Source organism: Daucus carota, chromosome 1, assembly GCF_001625215.2.
Source record: "Daucus carota subsp. sativus chromosome 1, DH1 v3.0, whole genome shotgun sequence".
NCBI classification, from domain to species: Eukaryota; Viridiplantae; Streptophyta; class Magnoliopsida; order Apiales; family Apiaceae; genus Daucus; species Daucus carota.
In genome coordinates this window covers 15631860-15646290 of record NC_030381.2, presented here as the reverse complement: position 1 = coordinate 15646290, position 14431 = coordinate 15631860, and the positions used below count along the sequence as shown (strand labels likewise).

General features: G+C 31.5%; 1 protein-coding gene across 1 annotated transcript; it reads left to right on the top strand.

The window, feature by feature from the left end:
• Positions 1 to 1113: 1113 nt before the first annotated feature.
• LOC108217877 (probable CCR4-associated factor 1 homolog 6) lies at positions 1114 to 1926 on the top strand. The gene has a single exon (XM_017390778.1). It carries the CDS (start codon positions 1114 to 1116, stop codon positions 1924 to 1926), a length of 813 nt encoding a protein of 270 aa, XP_017246267.1.
• Positions 1927 to 14431: the final 12505 nt, after the last annotated feature.

Here is a 14431-nt window from a genome sequence, read left to right as displayed (position 1 = left end):
TTTTTGAATTGAAATAAATGCTAAATTTTTTTCTAATTATAAAATTTATATATAATTTACGTATTCTACTTCAAAATAATTTCTATAAAGTTTGAATTTAATTTACGAAAAGACCGTATTCGACTTTGAAATGACCTCCGGACTTAAAGGGAGGCTCTAAATTATGAATAGATTATTGACGAATGACATTCTAATCAAAAGTAAATTATGAAGGGACATCTCACCTCAGTAGAAAAGTCAAATTCAGATGTCGCCTTGATGGACAGTTAAGATGGAGAAACCAAATATGCACTCGTATTATTAGAACGGTTATTTTATGACTGTGTCATAAATGTATACTCCCTCCGTCTAAGGCTGTAAATGAGTTGATACGCTCGATAACCTCTCGGTGGTCGATTTAAAAAAAGATCGGTTCGAGCTCGGTTCGATTCATAAACGAGTCGTTCTTGAGCACAATTTTAAGGTTCGTTTTATAAACGAGCTGAACTTGAGCACAGTAGAGTTCGACTTGATAGTTCGTGAACAAGTTCGAATTATGAGTTCGTGAACATGGTCAGTGGCGAATCCAGCTCCAAAAATATGGGGGGTCGCATATAATGTTTTGTAATTGATGATTAATCGGAATAAAAACAGGAAAAAGAATAATATTCATATATAATTTTTTAACGTTTAACAAAATAAATAAGTCATGTCCACTTTGATTCAAATGGTGGATACCAACACGATAACATAGAAAATAAAAAATTAATATTTAGATTATGTAATTTTTTACCGTTGCACGACATTATGTAAAATTAAGGACAAAAAGTTAAGGTGGGTCGACTAACTCCTCTTGTCCCTATCAAGATCCGCCTCTGACTATTACTATTGGATTCTCTAGTGTTGGTCTAATAGTTGTGTCAAAATTATTATAATACGTTTGTACCCTTTTTTAAAATGCTAATTTCAGTTAAATTAAATTTGACTTTCAAATAAAATAATTTCAGGAAGAGCATTCATTGTAGTGGATTACATATTTACCCCTAGCCAAACAATCTGGATTCGAATTCAAAGTTCCCCCATTTCTCAAGAACCCTAGAAATTCCCCCTTTTCTCAAGATCCCGAACCCTAGAATGGCGTCTTCTTCCTCTTCCAGCATGAATCTAAAAATTGTTAATGTGTGGGATGATAGTTTTCAAATACATTTCGATAATTTTATATCTACTATTAGAAACTACAATGTAATTGTCGTAGACACGGAATTTGCTGGAATACTAGAGAAGATTCGCTACAAGAAAAAAGATGATGTATACGCTCAAATGAAGAGGAATATCAATGAAACGAAATGCATCCAAGTGGGTTTTGATGATTCCATGCCTCGTTACAGGAAAAGAATTCCGTGTATATGGAATTTCAATTTACAGTTCGACATGGAAACCGACACCTATTGCCCCGATGCTATGGAGTTACTCCAGACAAATGAGATGGTTCTAAGGAAGCATGCGCGAGATGGTATATCGGCTCACAAATTATGTGAGGCTATGCTGAATTCTGAGCTACTGTTGACCAGTGCCCTTAGCGTTTATCCGAAAACTTGGTTGACCTACGGTTGGAATTATAATCTGGGTCACTGCGTGAAGTTTTTTCAACCTACAAATGTGCTACCCAATAGTCGATTGGTGTTCGAAGATATGGCCCGTAGCTATTTTGGCGAAAGATTTTTCGGTGTCAAATTAATGTCGGCGTACATTGATCTTGCTTATGGTAAGATGAAACTAGCTACTGTTGTTGCGCGTTTTAACGTTGATAACGGTGGAGTTTCTCATAAGCCTGTAGCTGATGCACTAATCACTTTGAAGCTCTATCAAATTCTGAAGATCAAGGACGGGAATGTTAATTGTGTCAACATGGTCACTGATCTCTTTTACGGCGCAACATACTCTTGATCAGCTTTTATGTTCCTAACTTTGCTACTCCTTCTATTCACTCATCATATTATGAATGACAAATATAATTTATTATAATGACCACTGAATTGTGGATATTGTCTTGTTAGTGTAGGTCATGCCAATAAGTGTCACTATTACCAGTGGCGAATCCTGCTCCGAAAATAAGGGGGGTCGCATATAATATTTTATAATGATGATTAATCAGAATAAACACAGGAAAAAGAATAATATTCATATTATATAATTTTTTACCGTTTAACAAAATAAATAAGTCATGTCCACTTTGATTAGAGTGGTGGATACCAACATGATAATATAGAAAACAAAAAATTAATATTCAGATTATGTAATTTTTTACCGTTGCACGACATTATGTAAAGTTAAGGACAAAAATTTAAGGTGGGTCGACTAACCCTCTTGCCCCTATCAAGATCCGCCTCTGAACATAGTTCGTGAACTTGGCTCGTGAGCGTAGTTCGTGAACTAGCTCGTGAACTTGGCTTTTGTTTATTTTGGATTAAGGATGTGGGAGTTTTATTAATGGATGATTTATTATGAATTTATGATTCCTTAGAGTATAAATTAAAATATTTTCAGAATTTAAATTTGTTTTTTCAATTAAACTAATTAACAAACAAGCTCGTAAATAAATTTATTAGCATAAGCTAGCTCATTAGCAAAGTTTATTAAACAAGCTCATGAACAAAATTAATGAGCAGTTGGTGAGCAAAAACTTGTGAGACATGTTCGTGAGCGTAAGTTAATGAGCGGTTCGTGAGCAAAAGGTGAGCAGTTCGCGAGCCGTTTGTGAAAAGAATTATTCCATAATGAGTCGGTCCTCAAACATTATTTTTGGCTCGATCCAAGTTCGAGCTCGAGTTCGAGTTCACTAATTTTTTAACAAACGATACACGAGAACTCTGGAGTTCGGCTCGGCTCGACTCATTTACACCCCTACCTCCGTCTCACGTAGACCAAGAAAAAGGAAAAGTGTAAAAATGAGTAAAGTTGGATAAAAAGTGGGTAAAGTTGCAGGACTTAATTATATCTAATGATAGATTTGAGATAGTGAAGGAAAGTAGTGGGTGTAATAGTGTTTATATTATTATAAAATGAAGATAGTGGAAGAAAGTAGTTAATGTAATAGTATTTTATATTATTAAAAGTTTTTATTTTTGAAATGTATAAAAATGATGAAACATCCAAAAAAAGAAACTCTACAGAAATAAATGGGACAGAGAAAGTAATAAATACTAACTTTAATGAACTTGACGTATTTTTATTGATATTCTAATCATAAATATTTAAATATCCCTGCATTTAGATCAATTTCACACATAAAAATTCATCAAAATCACCAATTTAGTGTTTATTACGTGTCTTGGACACACATTAGAAAGATCCAGTGTGATCTGATTGTTTTTTCAAAGAACTATCTTTTCCTTGAAAGATGTTTTCTCCGGAGATTTTTTTTTCCTGAAAATAAACTATGAGACATTTTTTTCGACAATGAATTTGGAGAATTTCTTTCCATTTCAATAAATTTCTTCGAGATATTAATCTAATAATTTGTCTACCGGAACAAAATTACGATATATTATAATATTCAAAAAAATTTAATTTGAAATTATACGTGATAGAATTCTTGAAATGTGTGCAAACACTTAACAGTTAACGTATACTGCTCACCGGACGGAGGGAGTAATCATTATTCTCCCCACCGTTAAGTTGTATATACAAGGGACACAACACGCACTTTAATATTTCTCTAGTGTATAGTTTTATAATTTATTCTTAATTATATTTTTTATTAAATAAAAATTTAAATATTAAATATTTATTTATATTTTTAAAGAAAATAAATTAAAAAATTATATTTTATTGAAACATTACGATGCGTGCTAAATAGTTAAACGAATTTTTTATGGTGTGCCCATGGGCACACAATAATCACTAACTTTCATGAAAATACTAGCTCCTGATTGGTGGATAGGTAATAAATGTTTGTGGCCCCCATGCATTCACACCAATTCCACCGATCAAAATAGCCCATTTTCATAAAAGTTTGTGATTATTGTGTGCCATTGGGCACACATTAGAAAGACCGATAGTTAAAATATATAATTAAATGGCTTGAAAAGAGAGTACTTTCTGGTCTACAAACTCGGACTAAAACTCTATAATAATTCATGTGCCCAATAGATAAAATCAAAACAGAAAGATCTCTAGCAAATAAATGGTGGACCAACCAAACATGATGTACATACATCAAGTGTGTCAGTATTACCGCATTTCACTAAAAAAAGTAGAAAGACGCGTGTCATGTAAACCAGAGAGTGATTGCGTGAGCACACAACATGTAACCCACTTTCTCTCTGCCTAAAATCTTTATCTCTTCCCACTTTTGCTTTGTTTTTTCTGGTAACTTTTCTGTTGAGAGCAACTTCTGTTGGGATTCCTCCTCATTGGCTCCACTCTCTGAGAAGTGAGACGCAGTGAGGGGTGACTCGAATTAGGAAGCCGATTCATGTTTCGGACTGTAATCTAATTAGACATGAGTGTTTGGTGGAGATTGTAGTTTCTATTGATTCCTCCTTAATTTCGTATCTATGTCAAGAATTATAAATTTTGGTCATGTCAAAACATCTCATGTGGTATTTTCAGACTAACTCCAACCATAGATCTAAATTTGAGCCACCAAATGATCCAAATTTTGGATGAGATTCAAATCATATTCCAATCCTATATTCCAAATCATCAATCATCAATATACTTATACAAAGGAGAAGCGAGGAGCGTGTAGGTGGCGCCTCTCACATCGCTCCGTTCTATTTTTCTAATTTTCTGGAATTTTTGGATGAAAAATTTCAAAAATTAGAACTACTTTTTTTACTTTTGGATATATTAGAAGCAAGTTTCAGAATCTGATTTTGTTTCGGATTATTTATGGAATATAGTAGCTTGAAAGTTTTACTCTGATTTTATTCCAGATTATTTAATTATGGGAAAGACTGATTATTTTTCAGAATCTGATTTTGTTTCAGATTATTTATGGAATATAGTACCTTGAAAGTTTTACTCTGATTTTGTTTCAGATTATTTAATTATGAGAAAGACAGATTATTTATGGCATACAGTAGCTTGAAATTTTTAATCTGATTTTGTTCAGATTATTTAATTATGGGAAAGAGTAGCAAACAAGTCTCTCTGCACCTATAAATACCCGTATAGATTGTAGGGTTTTGGATCATCTAAACACAACCTCCTCTCTCAATACCACAAACCTACCTGATAGTTCTCTTACTCGATTTTTAAAGGAGAAGCGAGGGATGTGTAGGTGGCGTCTCTCACATCGCTCCGTTCTATTTTTCTAATTTTCTGAAATTTTTGGATGGAAAATATCAAAAATTAGAAAATACCTATTTCTAACTCGGAGCCGTCGTTCTTCTGCAACGATAAGTGAAGGCTGTTTATACAGTACAGGTTGTTGCAAGCAAATGTAGTTATATACCGTTATATTGGAGTCGACAAATCCAAACACGGGAAAAGAATATAGTCTTGACATGATATTGATGGTTGATGTCAATAAATTAACTATTAGTGATGTATGTTTGTTGATTATTCTTTTATAATATTTTTTTTGTTCATCGAACATCTTTGTTGTTGTTAATTTTTATATTATTTACTTTGTATATATGAAAAAGTTATTCATGCATTATATGTTCAAGCAACTTTTAAGAGGCTAGTTATATTTAAGTTAGATGTTTTTGTGCACAATCAATCCAAAAAAATTGGAGGAATATGACAATGTAATAACATGATTACTTTTCAAAAAAAAACAAATAAAATTAAGATTCGTCATGCTTTAAATTGTTAATTACGTGTATAAATTTATTTTCATTTCTTCACCATGAATTATAGTCCAATTTTGCAATTTTATAGATTAGTATTGGTATTACATCAAGATTTTTATAATATAAATTTATTTTATCCTACAAATATTAACTTTGAAATATTAATATACTTTTTATAGACAATCATAAAAAAATTTTATTCTACAAATATTAATATTAAATCATTAATATAATTTTTATAGGCCGCCGCAACGCGCGGTTTCTCAACTAGTATACTTATATAAAGGAGAAGCGAGGGCCGTGTAGGTAGCGCCTCTTACATCGCTACGTTTTATTTTTCTAATTTTTTGGAATTTTTGGATGAAAAATATCAAAAATTAAAACTACCTTTTTTAGTTTCGGGTATATTAGAAGCAAGTTTCAGAATCTGATTTTGTTTCAAATTATTTATGGAATATAGTCGTTTGAAAGTTTTAATCTGATTTTGTTTCAGATTATTTAATCACGGGCAAGAGTAGCACAAATTACCTTTTTTAGTTTCGAGTATATTAGAAGCAAGTTTCAGAATCTGATTTTGTTTCAGATTATTTATGGAATACAGTAGTTTAAAAGTTTTAATATGATTTTGTTTCAGATTATTTAATTATGGGAAAGAGTACCACACAAGTCTCTCTACACTTATAAGAGCATCTCCAATGGCGTTGGCTATAATCGTTGGCTAAATTGGACATGTAAGACATTATGTAAAATTTGCTGAACCTGTAAGACATTGTGCTTCAATGGTATTGGCTATATTGGTTGGCCATAATTTAAAAATAGTATGTTGTTAATATTTACTCTGTTATAAATAGAATATATCAGTTTAACATTGTAATAAATAATATGTAATCAGCGGGAAAGAGGAAAATATATTGCGGGAGATGACGTGGAATTCGCTACAGATCTGTAGCGGATCGACAAATATAATCATCCATGGGAGGATGGCTATAATTATACACAAGGGCTTGTTGTGGTTGGAGTTACATTTTTTGTGAACATTGACTATAAAATTTAATTTTGGAAAGCCACCTAGACTTTTAGCTAAGGGCTTGGGAAGGTTGGAGATGCTCTAAATACCTTTATAGACAGAGACGGAGCTAGGGGGTCCAGAGGGGGCCCTGGCCCCTCCTAGATTTTTAATTTTTTTTTACTAATATATTATTAGAAAAATATTTTATTCACAAAATTAGGTACAAACTTAATGATATGTGTTAAATTTTGACTGTAATAAATGTGTATATGCATTAATAGTACTACTTAAAATATTTCACTTTAGTTATCATATCATTTTGAACAAAATTTTGTATCCAATTTTGCAGAGCATTACATATAATACTATATTATATGTGTTTATTTAGTTTATAAAATAAAATTATATCATTTATTATAAATTTTAATTATATAGACTCGGATGTTGGACAATATCTTTTTTTTTGTCGTGTCTATTAGTCTCCCCGATTGCAACTCGTTCTTTCAAATCTCCGTCCTCGACCGGTTGGTAATTAAGTAATTAAATTTTCTTGATGAAACGATTGATGAGTTTTCTCATGAAAACCTAAAATAAATGGACTTTTATCACTAATACTATTATAAAATATGATATATAATATTTTTGAAATTTAAATGGTATTTATATTCTGGCCCCCTCTTGAAACACTTCCTGGCTCCGTCACTGTTTATAGATTGTAGGATTTTGGATCATCTAAACACAACCTCCTATCTCTCAATACCACAACTCTAACTCTCTCTGGCGATAGTTCTATTGCTTGATTTCTAACTCGGTGGTGCCGTTCTTCTGCAAGGATAAATGAAGCCTATTTATATAGTATTAAAATAAAAGGTTGTTGCAAGCAAAGGTAGTTATAAATCGCTATGTGGGAGTCGACAAATTGAAACAGGGGAAAAGAATATGTATGTTTGTTGGTTATTCTTTTATAACATTTATTTTGTTCATCGTATATTCGTACATGTTTGTTGTTGTTAATTTTTATATGATTTACTCTGTATACAGGAAAATATGGTGGAGAAGTGAGGGGGCGTGTAGGTGGCACCTCTCACATCGCTCCGTTCTATTTTTCTAATTTTCTGGAATTTTTGGATGAAAAATATCAAAAATTGGAATTATCTTTTTAGTTTCGGGTATATTAGAAGCATAATTTTTATAGGCCGCCGCAACACGCGGCTTCTCAACTAGTATAGATCTAAGTTCATTCATCTTTATTATATTCATATACTTTGATTTTATATATGTTAAGAAAATAACTAATTTCATCATTATTTATAATAATAAAATCAATAACTAGACAGAAATAAAATGTTACAAAATAATTAGGAAACGATAAAATGGAACATAAAAAATAAATTAAAAACATTAAAATATTACAATTATGGGATGTATTTTGATTATCTTGGAGGAACAAGAACGGATTTAGCCGACGACTAAATCGATGATTTAGTTTTTATTTATAAATTATCCATGTAATATTATTTTATTTCATGTTTCACTTTATCATGTATTTTGAAATTTCATGTATTTTGAAATTTTAATTTATAATTAATCATCATTTTAATTATAATTATATTCTAATCTTAATTAATCTATCTTTAATAACATTAACAAAATCATCAAACAATAAAAATAAAAATATTTTAATGTTAAAATGATTTGGATAAGTGAATAGTAAGGGAATCTCCAACCGTGATCCAAAAATCCAAATTTGGGGCAGTTCTGCCCCAAACCACTCCAACCGTGGACTAGAAAGTGATCCAAATTTGGATCGGTGAATAGTACTGGTCCAAATTTGGATCACTACTATTCACTGATCCAAATCTTTTTAACATTAAAATTTTATTACTTTTATTATTTGATGATTTTGTTAATGTTATTAAAAATAGATTAATTAAGATTATATAATTAAAACAACGATCAATTATAAATTAAAATTTCTATATATATAAAATTTTAAAATATAAAAAATTTTAAAATACATAAAATTTCAACAATCTATCAATCGCTACAGAAAAATCAAAGATAAATATTGCCCATCTTGAACTTCGAAATGCTCTAATCGAGCATTTGTGGTAAAAATATACTAATTCTGAAAATTAGTATTTTAATGTAATATTTTAACACTTTTAATTTATTTTGATGCACCGTTTTAACTTTTTCGAATTACTTTATAATATTTTATCTTTGTCTATCGTTAATTGTATTATTATAATTAATGATGAAATTAGTGGTGATCCAAATTTGGATCTATGGTTGGAGTTGGCCTAAGTGATCCAAATTTGGACCACTATTACTCATTGATCCAAATTTGGATCACTTTTTAGTCCACGGTTGGAGTGGTTTGGGTCAAAACTATCCCAAATCTGGATTTTTGGACCACGGTTGGAGATGCCCTAACAAAATTTTCTAAATTTCTGAAAATAGAGGACCCACAACCCCAACAATAATCACTATTTATGTGCTTTATTATTATTATTATTCTTATTATTCTTATTATTATTATTATTATTATTATTATTATTATTATTATTATTATTATTATTATTATTATTATTATTATTATTATTATTATACTCCGGTCTCACATCGAGGAGTGTGGAGACAGTTTATAAGCATAAGTACTACTACTAATTGCATCAATAAATCATGATCTTTTGGGGGCCTGTGGTGGGCTTGTGGATTACCCAAGTTGTTGCAGTTGGGCCAATATATTTCGGATTCAGAATTCAGGACTTGACCCGGTTTTCAGAAAAGGCTCGGGATTTGACCCGGGTTGTCACAATTATAGTATTAAATTCAAAATCTTTTAATAAAAAGATAATAAAAAAAATGTGGGAAAGAGTGTGTAAAAGGTGAGAGTAAAATATTTAATTATAAAAAAATAAATGAGTTATGGGTAGAGTTACGTATTTATGAGGAACGAAAATGGATCCTTAATGTCTGCTTGAAGCGATTTTTTGAGCATTTTCCTCAAATTTATAGTTTAAAATATCATATTGTTGGTTTGTCGGAGAAGCTCTTATTAGTAGAACATATTAAATTAGTTATCTTAACTAATTGATTGAAATAATTGTTTTAACTAGATAATTAAATTAACCATTTTACATGAAATAGTTTGATAAAAAAAGACTTTTTAATAACTTCTTATAATTTATTCAGATACTACTCCCACTTTATATGAACATTTTACTGTTTACACGTATTTCAATGTGCTAGGTAAATGTATTTTTATATAATATTTTTTCATGATTTTTATTTTGTATAAAAGTTTACAATTTAAATTTTAAAAAAATACCAAAAATTATTATATACAAGTACGTCTTTTATATACTTGGAGTGTAGTAAAAGCAATACTCAGGTACCCGCGAATGACTAAGGAGTATATGTTGGTTTACAAGTCCTCTGATTTATTGCCTCTGGGATATACGGATTCAGATTTCCAGACAGATAAGGATAAGAGAAAGTCCACCTCGGGATATGTTTTTACCTTGGGAGGTAGAGCCGTGATATGGAGGAGTGTGAAGCAGAATGCATTGCAGACTCAACCATGGAAGCCGAATATGTAGCAGTCTCTGAGGCAGCCAAAGAGGCTATATGTATGGTTCCGAAACTTCCTGCTGGATTGGGATGTGGTTCCTAATTTGCCACATCAATTCATAATTTATTGTGATAATACTGGTGCTGTGGCAAATACCAAGGAGTCAGATACTTGGTCACATAGTTATATAATTGGTAGTGGATTGCTTGTAATAAACACTGATATACTCAAAGAATATCTTGAGTATAAGTGGGAGATTATTAGGGTTTATACAAAAATATACGTTTGAAGTATATAACAATTATATGAGAATCTTGAATGCATGTTTTCACATTGTCTGTATATTATATATTCTAGACAATCTAGTATCAAATGGGATAGCAGAAGATTAGATTGTCAAACTCCTTATATAATATAATAAAGGTTCACAGATGAAGTGGTGTTAAGAAAAACCATTGGAACGATTGAAGTATTATTTAGAAATAGTTTATCTTGAATATTGAATAATACTTATATACTTTGTGTATATTGAACGGGATCAAAATAGTAGAATAATTGTTTCTTTTATTCTTACAATAAAGAACTAAGATTTTATGATATTATTAATAGGTTCTTAATCTGAATATAGTGATTGACACTTGTATTTAATGCAGATGCCTTGATTCATACGTCAAGTAGTTTATTTTAAATGACGTATTTATATATTGGGCAATGACATTATATACAGAGTGGGATATTAACTATAAAAGGAAACCGTGTCCGAAAAATATATTCGGGTGATGATGTCCTTTTGAAAGCTCATAAAGATAATTATGTGAAAGGCCTTATTGCAAGGTACATGTCTAAGCCTATTTGTACAACCAGTGATAACTCAACTTGTATCTGATAACCTCTCTACTTGTAACTCAACTTGTAACTCAACCTGGATTAGTCTCTGATAAGTTATGTCAGTAGATAGTAGATAGTTTAGCTAGAATCAGATCAAGAAAGTAAAGTAGATACAAGAATCAGAATGTCAGAAGAATTCCAAGATATCAGCTACAAGCCACTGGAAGAAGTTCATTTCATATGATCAAGCCTCAGTGTCAAATAAATTGTGTAGCAGTTTAAGGAGTTCAGAAGGTACAAAGATTCAAGTATTTATTTCATCAGAGATTCTGTATATGTATTGAAATGAAGTTGAACTAGAAGACAAAGATTCGAAGACCTGACCACAGCTCAAATGTTTAATTGATGGAGAATATTCAATTTAGTTAGGCACAGATGAACCAGACAGTACATTTGTGTGTCAGCTGTTTATATTGAATATTTAACATCAAAGGAAGGTGATCGTTCAAGCGAAAGATAATCAAAGACGAAGATTTCAAGACAAGAAGACAAAAAGATCTGAAGAAAAGAATTAATTATTTATTTATTCTCTACCCTCATATTAATTTAGTTGCTTAATTTATTTATTAAATTAATTCACCTTGAATTAATTTAATTCTTGAATTATTCGATTAAATTAATCAAGTAGAAAATAAATAAATTAATTAATATATTGATAGAAGACAGGAAGTAGTTCTACTGAAGATTGAGTGATTAAATATTTTATAGACTATTATTCACTTCTCAAATAATTATATTAATTGTGTAATTTATTTATTAAATTAATTCACTCTCGAATTAATTTAATTTATGAAATTATATGATTAACTTAATTAAGTGAATAATTTTCTATTAAATATAAACTACAAAATTACATTTAAATCATCCAAAACAAGCTCCGCAAGACAATCCAAGATTGTCTTACCGAGCTTGCTTCAAGGAAGGAAGGAGAAGTGCAAGACAATTCAATTGAATTGTCTTGGCGAAATGGGTTGGTGGCAGCAAGACAATCTAGATTGTCTTGGCGTTTGCTTCATGTGTGGCCAAGACAAACACACTTTGTCTTTCTGCCATGTGCTATGGCTTGGTAGACAATCAGATTGTCTTACCTTCCCTCTCTCAGCAGGACAATCTCTAATTGTCCTACCTTTCCTCACCATCAAGACAAACCAATTGTCTTACCTTCCCTCTCTCAGCAGGACAATCTCTAATTGTCCTACCTTCCCTCACCATCAAGACAAACCAATTGTCCTACCTTGTCTCAATTTGTCTTGCCCACGGAGAATTGTCTTGCCCTTCTTTATAATTGTCTTTCTGGCTTGTTTTAGGCTTGTTAGGCAATCCAGAATTGTCTTCCCTTGCCTTGTAATTGTCTTGCCCTTCTTGTTTTGTCTTTGCAAGCTTATTTGTCTTGTCTTTTATTTGTCTTACAAGTACAAATGGTTGCCTATATATATGGCACTCCATTCTTCATTTCAAATGTTCATCACTTTGTAATTCAAAGCATTGTTAAGCTTTCAAGTTGTTCGTAACTTGCTTGTTATATCCACAGTTTTTTGTGCTTTGATCACTCGATTGTTTTAATCCCTAAATTAGAATACTTCCTGTCAAATTTATTCTAAAATATTTAGTGGACATTAAACTGAACCCTAATTAATTTAATAACGACTTTCAAGTTTAAATTACTTTTTACTTGAACCTTGTTTATTTAATTAATTAAAATCTGATTATCCTATTTTATTCAAATCAGATTTATTCCGCGCGAATTTTGTGACGATTGTATTCAACCCCCCCTTCTACAATCGTATCGGGACCTAACATTATGCTTTAGTCCTACAGGCAGATTTGTTCTTGCATAATTATACGGTTGAGTGGATGACCAAGGATAAAAGATATTGATTAAATTAATTGTCATAAATTAATTAATTAATGGACATGCGATATCTTAAATATGGGGAATTTATAAGCAATTAATATGGGAGCCGAATTAAATAATTAATTTACGGAATTAGGAAGGGTAGTGCATATATTAATTATTTAGTGGATTGAATTAATATTTAATGACATTGGGCTTGGCCCAGAATGTCATTGGAAGGCCTGACCTAATCGTTCATGATCCCTACTGTAGCCTATATTCTCGTTATCTTAAAGCTAGGTAATACACCAAAAACGAATTCACATCCTAGGGTTTGAGAGAGGCAGCCCTTTTTCTCAAGGAGCAAGCTAGGGTTTTGGATTTTCAGAACTTTAAGGAGAGGTACACCTTGGGAGATCGAAGGCCACACTTCGTCCAAAGAGAATCAGGGAATAAGTAGAAGACGTGGATTTGAATCGTTTGTGCCGTAACGATCAAGGTTAATATTCTGTTCGTACACTTTTAATTTAACATCATAAAACGCAAGGCCAAGATCCGATTGTTCCAACAATGGCATCAGAGCTAGGTTCTAGGTTCTGCGTTTCATGATATTTAGTCCATGTCATGATTATATATGCGTGTATATGGTGGTATGCTTGTATTGGTTCTGTGATGCAGGTTATTATCTACTCTTATGGCCATGTTTTAATTATGTGTTTGGATTCCACGTGGTTTATCGTGGTTCTGTTGTGAATCACGAGGGTTGATCGTGATAGTTTTGTTTTTCCTATTCTGATCTTGTAATCTTGTAATCTTATGATCTTATGTAATAGGATAGGCTGGTTCATCTGTATCATTATGTATGTAATTGTTTGATTAACGGAGCTGCAAGAAACAGAGTTTTTCCGCTGCTACATTCTGTTTTCGGGGTGTTTCGCTGTATTGGCTGCAGATTTTGCATACGATGTCCGATTTGGACGTACGATACCTTTTCAAAAACGGCAGAACGAGACAAAGAAGGTTCCAAATAGAAGCCATTTGAACCATTTTTCAAGGCGTTTTGAGGCTGTTTAGGCCTCCAACCGTGCTCTCAAAGATTTTCAGAATTTTTCGAAGGATGAATTCGAAGCTATTTTTTTGGGGCCATGATAGTAGATGTGTTTTATTATGTTTTACATAATTTCTGCTTGTCTTGATTATTGGTACTATGTGTTTCTTGCATGTGTTGTTATGCCATTTGATACTAACCCTTAGCATGCTAGAATGACATGGACATAGGGATGTTATTATTAATGCTTTAATCATGATAATATGCTGCTATGTTATGTGTTCTTTGTGTT